The sequence below is a fragment of the Humulus lupulus genome, chromosome 6, assembly GCF_963169125.1.
Source record: "Humulus lupulus chromosome 6, drHumLupu1.1, whole genome shotgun sequence".
NCBI classification, from domain to species: domain Eukaryota; kingdom Viridiplantae; phylum Streptophyta; class Magnoliopsida; order Rosales; family Cannabaceae; genus Humulus; species Humulus lupulus.
Genome location: NC_084798.1, coordinates 28,260,079 through 28,280,131, shown reverse-complemented (window position 1 = coordinate 28,280,131; position 20,053 = coordinate 28,260,079). Strand labels below are relative to the sequence as shown.

Sequence of the window (20,053 nt, the reverse complement as noted above, 5' to 3'; positions counted from 1 at the left end):
TGCATTCCTTATATTTAAGGATGAGTGCATTCCTTGGTAGATGAGGAGAAATGAGTGCATTCCATCATAAAGCAAGAGAAAGCCAAAAAAGAAAAGAAATTTAAGGATAGATATTTATTTGTCAAACCTTAAGCAATTTGTAGAAATACTGTAATTTGATTTTTTTTCTCTTTGTCTCTTTCCAGATGGAAAATGTCTATCTTTTTTTTTTTTCTGTCTCCTCTCTTTTTTTCCTTTTTTGTCTGATTTTTGTTCCCCTCTTTTGTAGACTTAATTTTACATTAAGGTAAAACGAAAGTGGAGAGTAGTTAATTTTACATTACGGTAAAATAAAAGTGGAGAGTGGTCAGAATAGGAAGTAGGAAGGTGGAGAGAATAGTGGGAACTTTTTCTTCTTTACTCCAGACCAATTTTTTTCTTTTATTATTTATTTATTAATAATATAATAAATAAATAAAAAACGGTTCATCAATTTTATAAATAGAATTTAAAGATTTTTTCAATTTAATATCGGGACTGACCGTGTATTGCTACTTAATAAATAACTCAAGAGTTTTTTTCTTTTGAAATGGGATAACTGAAGAGTTTAACAACTAGGAATTACAACCGCACTAAAAATAATAATTTTAGGAATTATTTCCATAAGAAATGAACATACAAGTGTAACAAAATAGAAAAATCCTAAGGCCAGCATGCCTGCCGAAAAGGCACTAAGAACATAATAATAATAATAATAATAATAATAATAATAATATCCCTTCATGTAAGAATACCAAATAACGAATACATGTAGCAAGAGAAAGAAAAAAATGTGAAAATTAATCTATTATTATTTTTTGGCTTTCATTGAAAAAATTCGTAATTGAATTAACGTCACTGCAACCAATGCAACTATGAAAAAGGCTAAGGCAATAAATGAAAGCTAAACCTCGAAAAGCTTTCTCTGAGACAAAAAGATGATCTCCACAGTCAACACTGACCTGAAAAATGACATTATTATACAACAGTGGAGACCATTCCCTTATTTAACAACTTTGGAATCAATCAATAGAGTCCCAAAAATTTCCACCAGAAAGATCCAACTACACCCCAGATGAGAGCATTAATTACAGCCATCACAAACCCGATTCTGAATACGTCAGGCAGGTCTACATAACCAGCTGTTGAAACAAAAAAATTAATAAGTAACATCAGAAGACAGAAATACAGACATTTTGAAGATATCAACTCTCAGATGCCTTCAACAAAAGATACCACGGATGATCACTTAAGATTGTTTTGTGATTAAAATGATTGGCCTAAAGCTGAAAATTAACTTGTTTAAAGCAGAAAAAAACAATCAAGAACTATGCACACATGCGCACAGAAATATATATATATATGTGTGTGTGGTGTGTACATATAACAAGAGAAACAGCACAGGAAAAATTGAAATGAGAACCAATATAGAACAATTACTTATGCTTAAAATAGATAATGAGGGGCATACCTCCATAGTAGACAGCTGCTTGTCCACTGCTATAATGTGTTAGAGCACCAAAAAGATTTGTACTGTAAGATAAAGCCAATGCTGCCATCACACCAGGCACCCCAGCTGCGATTTGCATAGCGAGAAAAGCAGCATATAAAGCACCTACATGACCCGTTTGACTTGCAAAGAGGTAATGAACTAAGAAATATGTTGCTTGAAGAACACCGAATGAGACTTGCCAGCTCAAAGAAAAGGAGCTGAGGAACTTGGCGACGGAGTTAGACATCCAAGATACAATACCAAGGTCTGTCAACTGGCTAGCCATACCCACTACAGCAGCAAACCATACCAAGGTATCCCATGCTGATTTTTCATTTAAACAGTCACTCCAATCAAGGACTCCTGTCAAAAGAAGTATAGATAAACCAATCATTGCAGCCACAACACTTGGTATGCCGATAGTTTCTCTGCAAGAATACCAGATAAACTCTGTGAATCAGAAACCAACATGGATTTAAATAGTCAATTAGTGCATTGCTTATGATAGTAAAATATGCTCAGCACAATTAAGGTGGAGAATAAAAAAAGAAAACAAAAACCAATGGTAAGAAGTGAAAAACTATAGCGTACAGAAGATATAAAACATATTGAGATATTTCTGTCACCGAGTGTACTTGTAAGAATTCTAAGCTAAAACCAAATATTCAAATTGATGGTATCATGACATAATCATGTAATGAACAGATTAAAATTAGTTAAGCAAAAGCCATAGGACATACCCAAAGACCCACAAGGATACCGCAAGAAGCATTGTACCAACCATAATCCATTGATTTTTCGTAACAGCACCCATGCTTTCCAGTTTCTTGGCAGCCATAGCAGGGGCTTCAGGAGTGTCCTTGGTTTCTGGAGGATAAATTATGTATAAAACTAGTGGCGAAACTAGAAGCGAAACAATGGCAGGTACACTGGCAACCTTGAACCAAGTCATCCAAATGTTTGGAATTACCACCCCAACTTTCTCAGCCAATTTAATGCCTAACAAATTTTGAGCCGCAGCGGTGAAGAAAAGCGCACTAGAGCTACCAGCAGCCTATCAAAAACCAGAACAACATCAGTAAATGTAACACAACTATCAGATAACACCTGCTTAGTATAGTTCAATATCTAAAATCATATGCTAATAACAGACGAACCATCCAGCTTTTAACAGATCTGTGGCTCCTTACATGAGCGGATTCATTCATATTATAATCAATCATACAGTGAATTGCGGTACAATTAGTACATATATTTTATCAATATAGCAGGTCCTCCAGCTGAATTCTGTAATATTTGACAGAGAAAAGAACACTAGCAAAACGTTAGACAAGTCCCCATAAGGAATCCAATCCTAACCTCATGAAAGCAAATCATGAGGCTAACCCACTTGAATTACCCCAATACCTCTTTACTTTATACAGATTTAGTTAATCAATCTATCTAATAGCAATTCAATTTTTCATTTTTCAATTGGGATTTCCAGATGGTGATTCCTTGACACAAAGTGTTCGTAACACCAAATTAGCAAATCATGAACTACATTTGTAAATCAACAAAAGACAGAAACCGATGGAGAAAACATAAAATTCAATGAGAAAAGTTTAAGAGAGAGCAAGAACACTAACCTGAAACTGGGACTGAATCAGATAAGCACCAATCTTCTTCTTGGAAGGATCACCGGGTTTACTCCCCGACGATAGCGCCAACGACTGAATTATAGGCAAGAAGACCCCACCAGCTCTCGCCGTCGTGCTCGGCATTGCCGGCGCAATCAAGGCCTCCCCAACCGTCAACCCATACGACAATCCCAACGTACTCTTCCCAAAACATTTCACCAAGAACGTCGCAATTCGATCGCCCAACCCGGTCTTCACAAACCCTCTAGCAAAGAAGAACGAAATCACAATCAGCCACATTACCTCACTGGTGAAGGCGCCGAAAGCCGCCGTGAACGGCAGAGTCTTCGTCGCAATACACGTCGTCATTCCTACAAACGCCCAAGCCCCGACCGGCAAGGGGTTCAGCACCAGACCGGCCACCGTCGAAAGAAAAATCGCCAGCAATTGCCATGCCTGAGCGGTCACTTCGACGGGTTTGGGGATGAAGAATCTGACCACGACTCCAATGGCGATGGAAATGATCAGAGGAACAACCTTCGCACCTTGGACAGGCAGCGATGGCGACGGCTTTACGGATGAAGAAGAGGAAGAAGCAGCAGCAGCAGCAGCTTGGATCTGAAGATGGGTCTTGCGGAGGGGAGAGAAGACGATGGGTTTGGTTGGGGAGAAGAGAGTGGACGATCGAAGGGTCAAGACGGAGGGAGAAGAGGAAACGGAGAGTTGGGATTTGGAGATGGCGGGTGGAGGAGAGCGATGATAACGAAGCAAGGTGGAGCGGGAAGAGAGAGAGTAGGAAGAAGTGGAGGAGAGAGAGTGAAGAGCGAAACTCCCCATGGTTAGAGCTGGAAGAAAAAGAAATGACTCAGAATGGAGTGAGAGTGAGAATTTGATAAAAAGAAAGGGCTTTTCAGCAAATTATGATAGTAGTGAGCAGGGGAGGAGTGGTAGTAGTAGGAGCGGAGGAGCTCCCAGAGAAAGCAGCGGAAAAAGCAATTGTTTTTTGTGTGTGTTTGTGATGAGAGGAGGGAGAGAAGAGAGGAGAGGAGGGAGTTCAATCATTTTTAATTTTGATTTTTTAATTTAAAATATAATATTTTTAATTATTATTTTACAAATTTCTCTTTTATTTATTTATGTGCGGCTGTGTTGGATTCTCAGCAGGAGGATCTTCTCTCACGTTACTTGATAAAATAAAAAATAAAAAATAAAATGAAAGGCCTTCCTACAATTATTATTATTAATAATAATAGTAAATGGAGAATTGTAAGCTACGGTAGAACCTATTTTATCACGGATGGAGTAGCCAAAAATGATGGTCCACACACAAGTACAAGAGTCAGAATGAATTAACTCGACAATCAGAGATTCAGATTCACAACGGACCATGTGTATCAATGTGATTGAAATCTTGGTTTCACAATAATAAATAGAATACCAGTTAAAAAAAAAAAGTAGAATAAAGAAATGGGCATTCGTGCTGACGTGCTAACTCACTGTTCTATTTTATAGAAGAAAAAAATATGAGTGCTGCTAAAATTCCATCGCCCTTTGCTATGTCATGTGGTGGTGTTGGACCAGATGTCCTAATATTCATAAAATATATATACGAAATAATTTTCAATAATTACTTTAACAATGCAGCTGTATAGAAAAAATTATATTTATTTTAGTACATAGTAAATCAGTTATAATTTCTTAAAAATTTGGCCAGATCCCTTTTATAATTATAATAATATATATCGTCGTATAATTATAATTATCAAATGTCAAAAATAGTGCACTAATATTGTTCATTTCAAATGACTAGTAGAAAATTTTCTAAGTGTTTGTTTTGAGTAATTGAGTTGACTTAGAAAGTGTAGAGGAATTTAAAATGGAGAAAACATTAAATTTTTGAGTACAAAAAGGTTAACTTTACCTTTAAAATACATTCATAATTCACATAAAAATTATTAACTTTACCCCATTAAAATTTGAATCAAACATAAGAAGGATTTTAGTTACTCATTCTCACATTTACTTTACCTCATACCAAACACCCCCTTAAATTATTATAATGATCACAATTATTAAATAAATATATATTTATTAAAATCTATGTAATTATGGCATAAATATTAACAAAAAAATTGAATAACAACTCATATAATTATATATTTTTATTTATTAAGGATTACAATATAGCTTTTTTTTAGAACAATATAACTCATGACAAGTACTTGCTTTTATAAAATTATTTTATGTATTTTGTTTAGCGAGTTTTTTGGAAACTAGAAATATATTAAGAAGCAAGAGCTGAAAAGAAAGAATTAGAGATGAACAATCAGTTTTTACGTGGTTGGGGCATTAATAAGCTTTAGTTCACAAGTCAGTTATATTAGGCCTTAGAGAGTTTTTGACAATGGAATTTTCTACAAGTTTTAGCAGAGTAATTGCTTACAAAAGAAAAATATGGGATCCCCGCTACAGTGCACAATTGGCCCTATTTATAGGCAGTCAAGCGCAGTGGGCTTGGGCCGGATTAATCCTGGCTCAATAGGGATGTAATCACGGTTGGCTCGCTAATGGAGTCATAATACAAAGAATGTTACATAATAAAATGTAATTAATCTAGGCCCATTAGGTCGGCTCAGGCATGGCCAAGCCTTACAGTTGCCCATTGTACGTTAGCGTGAACGGGTCTGTGTGGGCTTCTAAGGGGATCCTAGGGACAGGATCTGTTAGAGTAGTGGTCGTAGTGTTCCCTATGAACAATGTACGTTCCGTGCATACCCTTTTCTGTAAATTAGTTGAGGAGACCAACTGTCGGATTTCATGGGGACAGGTCAGCATTGGGGCTAGCTAGGCTTGCCCTATCCGGAAGTCTAATCCGGGTTTCTTTACTAATGTCCTGGTTCACTTACCAGAGTCCTGGTTTGTTCACCAGGACTCGGGTTCATTTGCCAAGATGGACATCGTGACACTGAATATCTCCCATGGATTCTTGATAAGGTCTATCTCCGTCGATTAGTTAGTCTTCCAACTCAGTTGGCATTCCGGGAGATATAGGTAGGTTGGGACTGGGAAGATGAGTCAGGCCTGCATCTTAGTCCCAATTCCTTGGTTATGCTCGCGCTCATCGAACGTTGTTGGGCTCGATGGTGCTTGGGCTATTCAAGGTTTCATTCTTCCTTGTTCACCAGGTTCAGGATGTGTTCGGACCATTTAAGAGGGCCTACGGACCCATTAGGTCATGCCACGTGTCACAGGTGGAAAATAGGGATAACATATTTAATTAGACATTTTTATAATTTAATTTAGAGATATTTGCAGCGAAAGTACCCAAATTATTATGTTTGTAGCACTTAAGTACCCAAATTAATTTTTTGGCGGCGAAAGTACCTTCTATCCATATTTTGTTACAGTTGTGTATTTTGCCGCTAAATCCACCACGTGATGTCAAATTTTCTTATAATATGGGTACTTTTGCCGAAAACATCTCATAATTTAGGTACTTTTGTCGCATATATCTATTAAATGAGATACTTTCACCACAAATATTCATTTAATTTGGTACTTTCACCAACATGCCACAAACACATTACACGGTTGGAACTAACGGCTACAACAAAACTTGGACGGAAGGTACTTTCGCTGGCAAAATAGTAACTTGGGTACTTAAGTGCTATAAACGTAATAATTTAGATACTTTTTCCGCAAATATCCATTTAATTTATTGTGTTTATATATTATTAAGTTTTAATTAATATTGGATTCCTAACTTTAGGCTTATCTCTTTTAATTCTCCTTCTCTTCATTCCTATGCTTTTGTTTCTTTCTTCCTAACACGGTAATGATAATTTGAGTTCTTAATTTCTAATGATATCGCTAACGTTATTCTTGTTATCCCTCTAACATCTCTTAATAAGGAGGATTGTTAAATTTGAAGTCTTACTTTTTGTTAAAACTGCTTACCACTTAGCCTATTCCTCTATTCCAACTTCTTCCTATTCAAATACTCAAATTATTAGAAGTCGGTGATCTTTTTTTAGCACTTTAAGGATTTCACCTAAAGTTAAACATTTCATTTGGAAAGCTTAAACACTTAGGTGATCTTCTCTTTAGCACTTCAAGATTCCACCTAAAGTTAAACATTTCATTTGGAGAGTTTATCATCACTTCCCTCAGCTTTATTTGAAGAGCTTATCATCACTTCATGTTCTTTTTGTGCTACTCCATATGAAATAGTTTCTCACGTCTTACTGTATTGTTCCAGAGCTAAAAAAATATAGAAAAATTATGACTTTGTGAGTTTTTATATGACACACCAACACCTTGATATCTCTCATTTTATTGTGTGTTTTGAAACAATAGAAATGCTATGGACCAGTTCCGCATTGTTTTGCTTTTAAAATTATGTTTTCAGAAATGATAATAGAAAACAGTTTTTGTAGTTTTTAAAAAATAACAGATGTTTGGGTAATGTTTTCTAAAAATATTTTTAGTTTTATTTAAAAAAATAAAAAATTAATAAATATATTTACAAAGAGAAAAATATTTTAAAAGTTTGTAATAAATAATAAGATAAAGTAATGTGAAAGAAAAAATGATGAAAAATAAAGAAAGATAAAATAATGAGAGAAATTTTGCGAAAGAAAAATTGAGAAGAGAGAAATTAATGCATAAAAAAAATGAGAGAGAAAATGGCGAGATGGAAAAAATGAGGAGACAAAAAATAAGGATATAAGAAATGATAAGAGAGAAAATAATGAGATAATAAGTTATGAGAGAGAAAGTAATATTAGAGAAATTGAGAATAAAAAATATAACGAGATATATTAATGAGAAAGAAAGTAATGTGAGATAATAATAATTAAAAATATTATGTGAGAAAAAATTGACAAAAAAAATATAAGAACAACTAAAAACAACTTTACGTTATTCTCAAAATTTTTTGTTTTTTGTAACTTTATTTTTAAAAATTATTTTTTAAAAATAATGTCAAACACCCTAGTTGTTTTCAGAAAACTGTTTTTAAGTTTTAAAAATTAAAAAAAAACAATTTTTTAATTAATGAGTCAAACACTTTCTATGCTTTCTAGAAACCTTTCATTCAGCCTAAAGAAGTTGCCAATTAGATTGTTTCTTTTACGATAAATCTAGTTAGGAGGTTCATGTTATTCCTTCAGCACCTAAGCTACTTGCATCTATTGTTCAATTGATTCCTCCTCCAACAGGGTGTTTAAAGGTTAATATTGATGTTGCTCTTAATGCTAAAAAAAAATAAGATTGGTTATGGAGCTGTTGTGAGAAATTTCTTTGCCTACTCAAGGAAATTTTGATTCTTCAATCATGGAAAACCAAGCTTTATTGCATGCTTTGAAGTGGTGTTTTGCTATGTCCTTGCCCACCTCTTGTGTTGAGTTCAATTCTAAAATTGTAATGACATGTTAATGGTGGACTACGAGGATCTGTCTCCTCTTTCTGATTTAAATGTGTAATGATATGTCCATTCAAAATATACAGACAAACATTACACATAATGATATAGTAGTTTAGCCTAGTCAATCACATTTATTAAAACTGAGACTTACTGTTTTAAAAAACAGTAACACGTTACTGTGTGTAATGTTTGGGTGCATATTTTGAGTGCACATATCTTTACTCTTTAATTAAGGACATTAAAAACTCATTATCTACTTTCCCTAGTGTTACCCTTTCCTATGAAAGTTTTATTCAAAAAATAAAATAAAAAATATATTATTATGATGAAAGGAAACTAAAATGTTTGTATTAATTGAATATGAGTTTGTACTGAATATATTCATGGAAGTTTGGTTTTTTGTTCTTGAGTTTTGATCAATGTTCTTGGTAGATTGAACGTTGAAATTTTATATTGAAGTTTTTTTTTTGGTTTGATTTTTGGTCACTGAGTTTGTAATGAAAATTAAAATTAAGAAGAATATTTTTTAGTTTGATTTCTTTAAAATTAGTTAACATTTGGAGATAAATTTTAGGGTTTAAGTTTGTTAAACTTTGATTTTAGGATTTAATTTTGATTTATTTTATTTTTTTTAATTATTTTGATTTTAAAATAAGGTTTTATTAATTCTTTTACTTTTCTACTACTACTACTAATAATAATAAGGGTTTATATTTTTTTGGACCCTGTGTTTTGTCTCGTTACCTGTTTGGATCTTATATTTTGAAAAATTACTTTTTAGACTCTATGTTTTGTAAAATAGTTAAAATAGAACTCTAAACTCAATTTTGATAAAGAAAAAATTGAATATAACAATACAGTTTTTAAGCAGAATGATTTTATTTTTGTTCTGAATTGTTAGTTTGGTAAATTATTTGTGATTTTAGTTGAGAAAACATTGACCAAAATCGGGTTTAGAGTTCTATTTTAACAATTTTATAAAACACAGGGTCCAAACAAGTAATGGGGCAACACACAGGGTCTAAAAAAGTATAAACCCTAATAATAATAATAATAAAAAAGTAACTTATTAAAACATGAACGAATTAAGTTTTCCAAAATTAGTAAGTATTCAATGACATATTAGATAGTGTATTTTATAAGTATGATTATGTTATAAAAAAATAAAAAATATATATAATTTTAGTTTGAAATAATGAATATTCTCATTAAATAACTATAAATAAAGTCATTTTTCTAATCCACACGATTGTTATTCTAACTCGCTTTCTATTTACACTAATATAAGCATTTTTAGTTAAATTTATAAATAATTTATATTCTAACAGTTGTAATATTTTTTATTAATTATTGAGTAATTTGCGGTAAAAATACTTAATTTTTATCCATTATAGCACTTAAATACCTATTTTTTTATAGCAAAAATACTTTCTGTCACAATTTATTTGCAATTATAGGTACCTCATAGTTATATGCCAATTAAACTGCCAAATGTTGATTTTTTATTTTAGAGATAATAATATTGTCCCAATGGAAAAATAGTAAGACTATTATAATTCTAAGCAAAATAATACAAACGACAAGATAATTGATTAAATAAGATTATAACTAAATAAATAAAATTACAAGTAAATGTAGAAATATGTAGATGAAGAGAATAATAAAAAATATAACTTTAGACAATAGATATAAATAAACTAAAAGTAGTAGAAGAAAAATGTAAAAGAAATTACAACTCTAAAAACAAAAGATACAAGCAAATATGTAAAAAGAAAATAAAGAGAATAAACAAAAGAAGTAGAAGCAATGTAAGAATAAGAACAAAAATGAAATCATTCTATCACCCACACAACTAAAGTGAATAGTATTGAGGATCACCAACTTGAACAAGGATTACAACATTTATCCAAAAACTTATTTATCTCTATCTCAAGCACTAAGGGATTCTCACAAAATGGAAATGAATTTATGGAATAATAAAGTATTTTTGTATATTTATAGCAAAATGCTCTAGTGGATAGAAAATCAAGTATCTTACAAGTGAGCAATAAGTTTCTATTCATAGAGTTTTGAGACACCATTTGAATTTCAAATTATACCATCCTCATGGTTGTTACCAATGCTTAATTGGATGTTTATGGAATTAAAAAGAAATTTTGGGAGTTACTTGAGTTGTTAGAACCATTCAAGATGGAAAAAAGAAATTGGAATTGGCTGCCAGCGTCCCTGGGCGCAACCAGAGATGTTCCTAGCCGCAGCCATGAGTCTCAGTTCTCTAGGCCGCAGTCGTGAGTCTCGGTTCTCTGGAACACTCGTGGTCGCGGCCACAGGTCCAATTTTAGCAAAACTCAATTTTGTCATTTCCAAACGGCTATATCCTCTTTCCACATGACTTTGTAACCTCCAAACACATTATGAGGGTTGAAATCATGTCTTCAATAGGCATATCACTTATGGCTTTGATAAATTCAAATCAAAATGTGTAATATCAAATCTACACATTATTTAGTAATATTTTGAGGTTACAAATTTGTAACTAAATTTATAACTCCAAATATGTTACATATTTGAATATTCATATTATCCAAAAATGTAACTCTAATTTTTTATGTTATAATATGTGACACACATGGTCACATTATTTAATATAAATATCATATTATTTAAACAATACAGCCTTCTCCCACTACATTAAATATTTTACTATGGTAAGAGCACTCCCAATAGAAGAGGTAAAATGTGTTATTCTTTATAATAAAGAGAAAAAATGGTTACCTAAATGAATAGTGTTTCTCTATATGTAATAAAATACTATTCATCAAACTATAAATATTTTTTTATAAACTTTTGTATATATATGAGTGTGATACTATTATATTTAATTATTTTATTTCTTAAAATGAATCAAATATATTTTTAAATATAATATTTAAATAATGTAGAGAAAAAATAGATAAGCAGATGCATAGCATAATGCAAAAGTTTGAGGTAAATTATTAAAAAAAGTATGTTTTTGTGATGCATTTTGTAATACACTTTATCTATAATATTGAGCTAAAACTCATAAAAATATATTCCAACAACTCCTTTATACATATATTTATAATAGTTATGCATAAACTCAAATTAATCTATATCTACGTTTACATAACATTTACATATTTTTATATAATATTTTAATATTATTATTTTTCTTTATAAGTTTTCTCTCTCATTTAGTATATATTTATTATTATTTTATTTTACTTTAATTAATAAAATATATTTAAAGATATAATATTTAAATGATGTAGAAAAATATATAGAGAAGTTGATGTATGATATAATGTAAAACTTAGATGTAAAATAAAAAAAATATGTGATTTGAAAAGATATTTAATTAATTAAGAAAACTCTATAACTTATTTAATAACTCATTATATTTAAAATATTGGACCACATCATTTAAAATCCTTATATCTTTCATGTCATTATAAAAAATTTCAGCTCACTCTCACTCAATGTCATGTCACGATTTTATTAATTAATACATAAATAAAAAATAATTAAAAATCAATTTTAATAAAAAAAAATTAAAGCTAATTTTAAATAAATTTAATTCTTTAAACACTGACAATAACAAATTTAAAAACCTGTTTTAACAAAATAATTTATTAACAAAAACAATTAAACTAAATTTAATGTATAATTTTATTTAGATTTGGTTTAAATAAAATCAACCAATTCTCACTTAAATGATTTTCAAAATACATGTTCTTTCATGTTCTTCATAAACCCAGAAATCTCCCACCCAAAAATCTGTTGTTCTCATCCAAGTTGAGCAAACTCAGATCTGGAATGTCACAACCCTTCTCCTCCCATCTCCCATCATGCCCAAATACCACAAATAAACCTAGCTGAGAACAAGAACCCAACAAGCGGCGAGCTTCAACCCATCTTCAACCAAGCGGCCGAGTTCTTCACATTCAAGGTCGACAGAGGAGTGGAGTGGAGGTAAATTGAAACCATCACTATTCAAACCTGGTTTTCTTATTTCATATTTTGAAACGGGAACTATTTTCAACCAAGAGCATCTTCTTCCCTGTTGCGAGCCCAAACGAAGAACTATTATTCATCAGATTCATTCATCTTCTTCACTGTCTCGATCTGTCCATCGTCCCCGACGCTGTGCGTCTCTGTTCGTCCCCTCGTCCCCAGTGCGCGCAGATCCGACTACGTACGAGCCCATCTGCGAGCTTCAACCATGCAGATCTGAGCTTCAACGTAAAAATGAGGGTTAGAAAGGAGGAAAAGATGATAGATGATTTTAATTTTTTTTAATGGGTTACGAGTTAGACATTGGAGTTTTTTTTTAGTTTAATTTTTATTAAATATGTATTATTATAATTAATAAATTATATCTTTTTCTGTTTTATTTTAAAATTATTTTATTAATGTTGAGATGGCATCATTTTTTATGAAATGGAAGACTTGAGGTGAATGGGCAAATTTTAAATAGTGTTACCCAATCAAAAATTAACATTTGGCAATCTAATTGGCAGATGATCGAGAGGTACCAACGAAAATAAATTGTGACGCAAATTACTCTTAACTATTTATTAATTTATTTTTCTTTTCTTCATTTACTCTTCCCGTTGATATCTTTCTTTATCTCTTATTGTACCATCTATATTTAAAAATTATATATTTTTTTTCAGTTTTCTTTAAAATGAGTAATTTTGTACTAAGTAAAATTAAGAAATACTGTTATTTTTTTAATTTTAAATATTTTTTTGACTTTATTTAAAAAATTCGTGCAAATGATTGGTTAAAGATTTTGAAGGCGAAAATACGATATATGATGAGAAGAAATTGCCTCGATGAGAATTATAAGAATTTATTTATCTATAATAAGGGGAAAGATTTTTTTTTTACATTTTAGTTACAAAAGTGGAAAATCCTAAATATTATTCATTATGAAGTTCAAAATAAGAGGGTGATGTTTTGAGATACACTTTATCATATTATTTTTATGAGTAATGATATGTGCACCTAAAATATATACTTAAATGTAATGTTCTAAACTCCAGAGACCGTTACGGTGCGCATTTTAAACGGTACTAAACTCGTTAATCGAGTCATTTGGCCATAACTGTGTAACTAAGCATGATTAGCGGTTTAGGAATTAAAAATTTCGGTTAAGATATAACGTTTCACTAAAACGTTTACTGTATCATTGTGATCCCAAAAATATAATTTAAAGGTCTATACAATAAAATATTTACAACCATCCAATCTAAACGGAAAAACAGAGTTTAACCCTAGTTCCTCTTTCAATCATCGGCCGTGGTGGTCGAGTAGCCGCATATGTACACATCGTCACCTAAGCTCTCCAACTCAAGGATGGTCCAACTTTCTTTTGACTTTACCTGCACCACATAGCACCCGTGAGCCGAAGCCCAGCAAGAAAACCCAATATGCTCATGAACAGTCATATCATGACATCAAATCATATCTAACATGCCTATCAAACATAGCTCTATTCAAGCATGCAAATAAATTCACATAATGCTGGGGAATCTAGGATAAGAAATCCTGCCCTCCTGATTGGATGATCATCAAGTCAATCATAATCAGATGAGTGATTTAACACTTGAGGTTCTGGTAAACCATACTAAGTGGCTGACAAGCAAGTCACCACGAGGCTCAGCACTCACAGCCATGCCAATGATGATTATCATGATCATACAGAGCTTATAGCCCTGAGCAAATGAGTGAATATCACTTTGAGGTTATGTTAAACCATAATGAGTGACTGACAAGCAAGTCACTACGGGGCTCGGCACCCACAACCGTGTGACGAAATCGTTACCTAGGCTTTCCGGCATTGGTTGTAATCAGATGAGTGACTGCTGAGTAAGTCACTTGGGCTCAACACCCATAGTCATGTGACTAAACAGTCAATGGGGCTCTCTGGCCCTGGCTCTAAGCGACTAGCCTTTGGCTAGACAAGCGCTTTTAGTTTTCATCGAACTTGAGGTTGGTCCGATGATGGACCCAAAACGGGTATGTTTAAAAATTTATATATCGCAAGCGCACGAATCGTCCATATAGAATAGTGATCGTGTAAGCAAGGATGTCGAACCCAAAGGAGTTGTCTAAAATCGAAAATGAAACTATTTTAAATCAAAAATAATAAATTCTAACCTAGCTCCAAAGATTGATGAGTTTTAATATTATAAACATAAAATAAAAGATTGAAAAATAAAGCTATTTAAGAGAATAAAAATAAAGCAATAATGAGTTGAAAATAAGTGTTAAAAGAAAAGATTATTAAGATACTAGAATCCACAAAATGTAAGTTTAATAATATTTATTAGTATATTGATTCCCAAGTTTTAGTGATAGTTAAAATAATTTAAACTATCATTTTCCAAAAATATTTATAATTTTAAGCACATATTTCTTATAAAAAGATAGGATTTTTCTTCACTTTTCAAAATTATAATTTCAAAGCATTTAGTGTAAATCAATCTAATGAAATAACAAATAAATCAATGAACATTATTTATAAGACAAAACATAATATTTTTGTTCTAAGCATGGATGTGTACAATTTAATGACACATCTTACACAAAGAATATTATGTTTATGCACTAATGAAGAACAAAGTGTAAATATGTTCTAATAATCTAAAATACAAGATATTTAAGATGAAAGAAATATATGAAGAAGAAAAATCCATAGACTTTGTTGCATTACAAGGGAAATCAACATACAACATAAATATTACCTAGTTACAAGTTGCTTCATCATGATTTTAATAATCTTATGAAAAAGATTAGAAGCACATAACTAGAGTAGAAATTACAAAATAAATGACATACATACTTGCAAAATGCTCTTGAAAAACCCAAATGGAAGAGAGAATGGTAGAGAGAAAATGAAAGAAAAAGATGGTGACCAAAACATTAAGCCCCCTAAAATGGTCTTCAAACCCCTTATTTATAGCCAAAATGAGATTAGTAAAATAATCAATTTAAATTAAGTAAATTGATTAAATTAATAATAATATGGTAAATAGGGGTAAATTGTAGGAGTGATGATGATTTTGGGGTAAAAAGTGGCATTTTGAGCATAGGGGACAAATAGTACACTTAGGCAAATTAAGGCTCAAAAAGTGGCGAAAATGCAGCACTAGGCTGCTGGTGGCAGGCGGCCTTGTGGGCTGAGGACAAGCTGGGCCGTACGGCTTCTAGGTGACTTGCTGCTTGCTGCTTTGGAGGCAGATTGAAGGCAGGCGGCTGGGAGGTTTGCCAGGCGTGAGGAGCAAGAGCAGGGGACATTGGGCCGTGCGGTTTGGAGGCCCAATTGGGCTGCTGGAGGATGCTACATATGAAGTGCTTTGTTGATGAAGAGCCAGGTGGCGTGAGCTGGGCGTATGGCTGGGGAAGGAGGCTGCCGAAGGTGCATATATGCTGAAGGAGGAAGTGGGCCTGGCACTTGGGCTGGGCTGACTTGGGCTTTTGCTCAAAAACACCACTTTTCTTTCTTTTCTTTCAACTCTAACATTTTTTTCTTCTCTTTTCAAGAGCAATAAAAATGCAACAATATAATTCCTACAAGATAAAAATAAATTAAATAACAATCAAATATTTTCAATTATAAATAAATCATATTAATTATTTGAAAATATTGATTATAACTTAATTTAATAAAGCATTTAAGTTCAAAAGAATTACATTTTTAACTTCTATCTTAACAATACAAATTTCATATAATTAAATTACAATATATTATAATAAAATATCTATAAAAACATATAAAAATCTAGAAAACTACAGTAAGACTAATAAATAAAAAATTACATAAAAACTTAATAAGTTAATTAAAAACTCAAGAACTAAGCAACAATTAGCATATAAAATATGGTAAAATAACTCTATTTTGTAGAGTTATCATCCGACATTAATGCTCATTTGACTCATTCAATGCAGATGTCGATTAGATCTAATCTTTATCGGCTTGCGTTAAACACGCTAAGGTCATCCTTGACTTATTAGTCAATACCAGGTGACCAGTGCTCAATATAACTACGAACTTTGACAAGTAGGTCACAGCTTCACAGTTAATACTGACACCATTGCCAAATATGACTAGTTAGTCAGTGCCACACACAAGTAAGCCATGTTACCATGCATATATCATATGTCAAATATCCAAAAGTAGGGCATTCAACATGCTTACTTAATAGTTGCTAGCATAATTATGATCACGCACAAACACAGAGACTCAAACTCTAATCAATCTCATATTCAACATTCATTGCATGCCCTAATCACATGTTTCTCGTGCATCACATTTAAACATCCAACATGCATCAAGAATAACCGTGCATGTCACATATGGGGTGCAGTTTTCTTACATTGGGTTAGAGCAAGAATTAGTAAAAGAACGACCCTTGAGAACGATCAATTATTTGATCCTTTAGCGGTCACCTAGTCATAACCACATATGGAATTTCATCAATAAAATAAATCATAAAAATGTTTATAATCTAAAACCTCACTCTCGGGACCAATCTCACACTCCCGGGACTCTCAATCCACCCAAACGGGGTAAAGGAACCAACCCTCGAGCCTTAAAAGTCATCCCGAGCCCTAAAAATAGGACTTGCTGAAGTTGGCCTAGCGCTGGGGCGCTGCCAAATGACGTTGGGGCACTGTCCCAAACCAAAGAAGGCCCCCTCCCTGCTCTGCCTAGCGCTGGGGCGCTAGGAATGGCGTTGGGGCGCCACCTGCAGACCAGAAATTTTTTTGGTCTTCTCCCCTGCGATTTCCCTTGAAAACCAAACCTCCAAACCAATCCCAAACATCATCAAAACATCAAATTCAACCCCAAAACTTCATCTATATCACACCCTCATCAAAGCCCAAGCAAACTTTCCCCAAAAACCTCCATGAATTCTCAACCTATCACTTCAAAATTCTCAGCTGAAAACTAAATGAAAAACATAGTATAACCAGAATTCATGGTTGAATCCTTACCGCAAGCTTGATTTAAATCCTCTTCAATGGTTGAACCAAGGTCCTAAGCCCTCAAACCTTGCTCTCCTAGCTTGGTTCTTCAAGTAGGGTTCAAAAATTAGAAAAGGAAAAGAAGAGAAGGAGAGGTCGGGAGAGAGAGTTGAGATGGGATGATGATGCTTTGTTTTTCTTATATTTTCTACAGCTTTCTTGTTTTATATATATCCTTTGCCAATTGACCATACTGCCCCTAGGTTTAAATAAAGTCCTTTATAGTCCAGCAAGGGCAAAATCATCATTTCTCCTCTAATCCCGTTAATCATAATTAACGACCTCCAATTCCTGTTATTCTCAATATTCTCAAATGCTAATAATTTATATCCCGTTACCCTTTAATTTCCGGCAACGTTCTAATCATCAAATTACCCTGAGACTCACCCCGAGCCCCAAAACTAACTCCGTTATGACTAGACCGATAACTTGCATTTCATGACCGTCTCATGCCGAATGGCTCGAACAAATCCACATATAACGTGGTATTATTTATAATTCACCCATATGCATGAAAATACACAATCACGTTCCCAACGGTCAAATTACCAAAATGCTCTTATAATTAAAAAATGAACTCATATGCATGTATTTACCATTATATAATAATATAATTCACATAAACATACGTATAATAATTTAATAACATAATAAATCAATTATGGCCATCCCGATCTCCTAATCAAGGTCTTAAACCTTATTAGGAAATTTGAAGCATTACATTAAATATTACAAACAGTGATGTGGCAGTTTGACCTAACCAATTACATTTATTAAAAATAGAACTTACTGTTTTAAAAAACAGTAACACGTCACTGTATGTAATGTTTATGAGCATATTTTGGGTGCCGATATCTTTACTCTATTTTCATATGTACACAATTTTGCTATCACTATATGTACACACTTTATTACAATTAGCGGTCCATGTCTCTCCTTCATCTACCCAAATCCTTATAATTATTGTATGGATATCTTTCTCACCCAAGTCTCTCTCGTTCCGGATAGCTTTTGTTTTCAAAATTTGGAAAATAATTTATTAAAAAAAAAATCTAAAACAAAGTAACCATTCAATTTTCTTTCCCAAGGAAAAAACAAAAACTAGAAGTGAATCTAATAACGCCCATTACTAACAAGTTAAAAAATGATTGTTTTACTTGAAAATAAATAAATTAGCTTATAATATTAGTTTAAAGAAAAATTATTAGTAGTGATCTTTTTAAATTACCACTTATTGGTACTAAATTTTTATGGTAAGTTAATATATTTTATATTAAAAATAATATAGTATCTAATATATTTAATTTTAATGATTCTATTTTTAATTATGTGTATATATGAATTTACATATACTTTTTTATAACATAAAGGAGTGAGAACTTAATGAACAACGTGATAAGATTAAAGAAAGTAAATATTTTCATTACTTCAAAAATTAAAGGGTAATTGCTATTAGAAAAGCAAAGAGGAATATCTCTTCTATATAATAAATATGTAGATAATGAAATTTTTTTATTTTTTAACGTTAACTTTAACAAAATATTCTATATTTAACAGAATATTTTTTTTATTTAATAATAGTTTGTAAGGATTTAAGCTTCAATAAAATAAAATAAATAATTAAAAAATTAAAATAGAATATTTTTTTAGATATTTTACAATGATAATTATTTAAAAATAATAAATAATTAAAAAATTAAAATAAGATATTTTACAATAATAATTATTTTAAAATAATAAATAATTAAATAAATTAAAATATGATATTTTTTTAGATATTTTACAATAATAATTATTTAAAAATAATAAAATCTTACGTTTTATAACTTAAATAAAATTTAATTAAACTTAAACTCACTCATTAGAATAATATCATATTAAACATATAATATAATCTGCTGTGAATTAGCAATAAATTTTTTAGATATATAATGTATAATCTTTTGTTGTTACTTCCAAATTAAAAAACTAAAACAAATATAAACTTAAAAATTGATTTAATTAAAATAAAATATTTATTTCAAAATTATATGACATTAATATAAATTTAATAAAAATAATTAATAAATTTTATAAATAAAACTACGCAAATGTTGCTTTTATCTAATATATATATATATATTCATTTTCAAACGGAAATATAAAAATATAACATAAATTGGATAAAATACTACAAGTGGAATTTACATGAGTACTGTGTACTAACCAAACATATAATAAACGTTGAAGTATTTATGAAAATGACAGAATTTAATTGGGTATCAAATTATCAATACATATAATTGAGTTGCAACTATAAATTATTGATATATACATAAAATAGTCAATGAACTAATCGAGTAAAGAAAAACTTGCTGGAAACAATTAACTTGGAAATGGGGCCCAATTTTGTAACAAAGATTAACAATTTTCATGGCAATGTGAATAAAATGGTCAAGACAT

At 31.5% G+C, this 20,053-nt stretch overlaps 1 protein-coding gene across 1 annotated transcript; it reads right to left on the bottom strand.

Moving 5' to 3' along the window:
- Positions 1–810: 810 nt before the first annotated feature.
- On the bottom strand, positions 811–4,157 carry LOC133781969 (dicarboxylate transporter 2.1, chloroplastic-like). Its single transcript, XM_062221095.1, has 4 exons — positions 3,139–4,157; positions 2,251–2,564; positions 1,490–1,938; positions 811–1,160 (listed from the first exon to the last, which is right to left on the bottom strand). The coding sequence occupies exons 1-4, from the start codon at positions 3,964–3,966 to the stop codon at positions 1,045–1,047; spliced, it is 1,707 nt and encodes a 568-aa protein (XP_062077079.1). The 5' UTR covers positions 3,967–4,157; the 3' UTR covers positions 811–1,044.
- Between the last annotated feature and the right edge of the window lie 15,896 nt (positions 4,158–20,053).

Excerpts from the sequence above, each read along its gene's own strand:
- LOC133781969 (XM_062221095.1), bottom strand. The coding sequence starts at position 3,966 with ATGGGGAGTTTCGCTCTTCACTCTCTCTCCTCCACTTCTTCCTACTCT. Across the intron at positions 2,565-3,138 it reads TGATTCAGTCCCAGTTTCAG|GCTGCTGGTAGCTCTAGTGC; the intron begins GTTAGTGTTCTT and ends GGTTTTTGATAG. Across the intron at positions 1,161-1,489 it reads AGCAGCTGTCTACTATGGAG|CTGGTTATGTAGACCTGCCT; the intron begins GTATGCCCCTCA and ends TTGTTTCAACAG.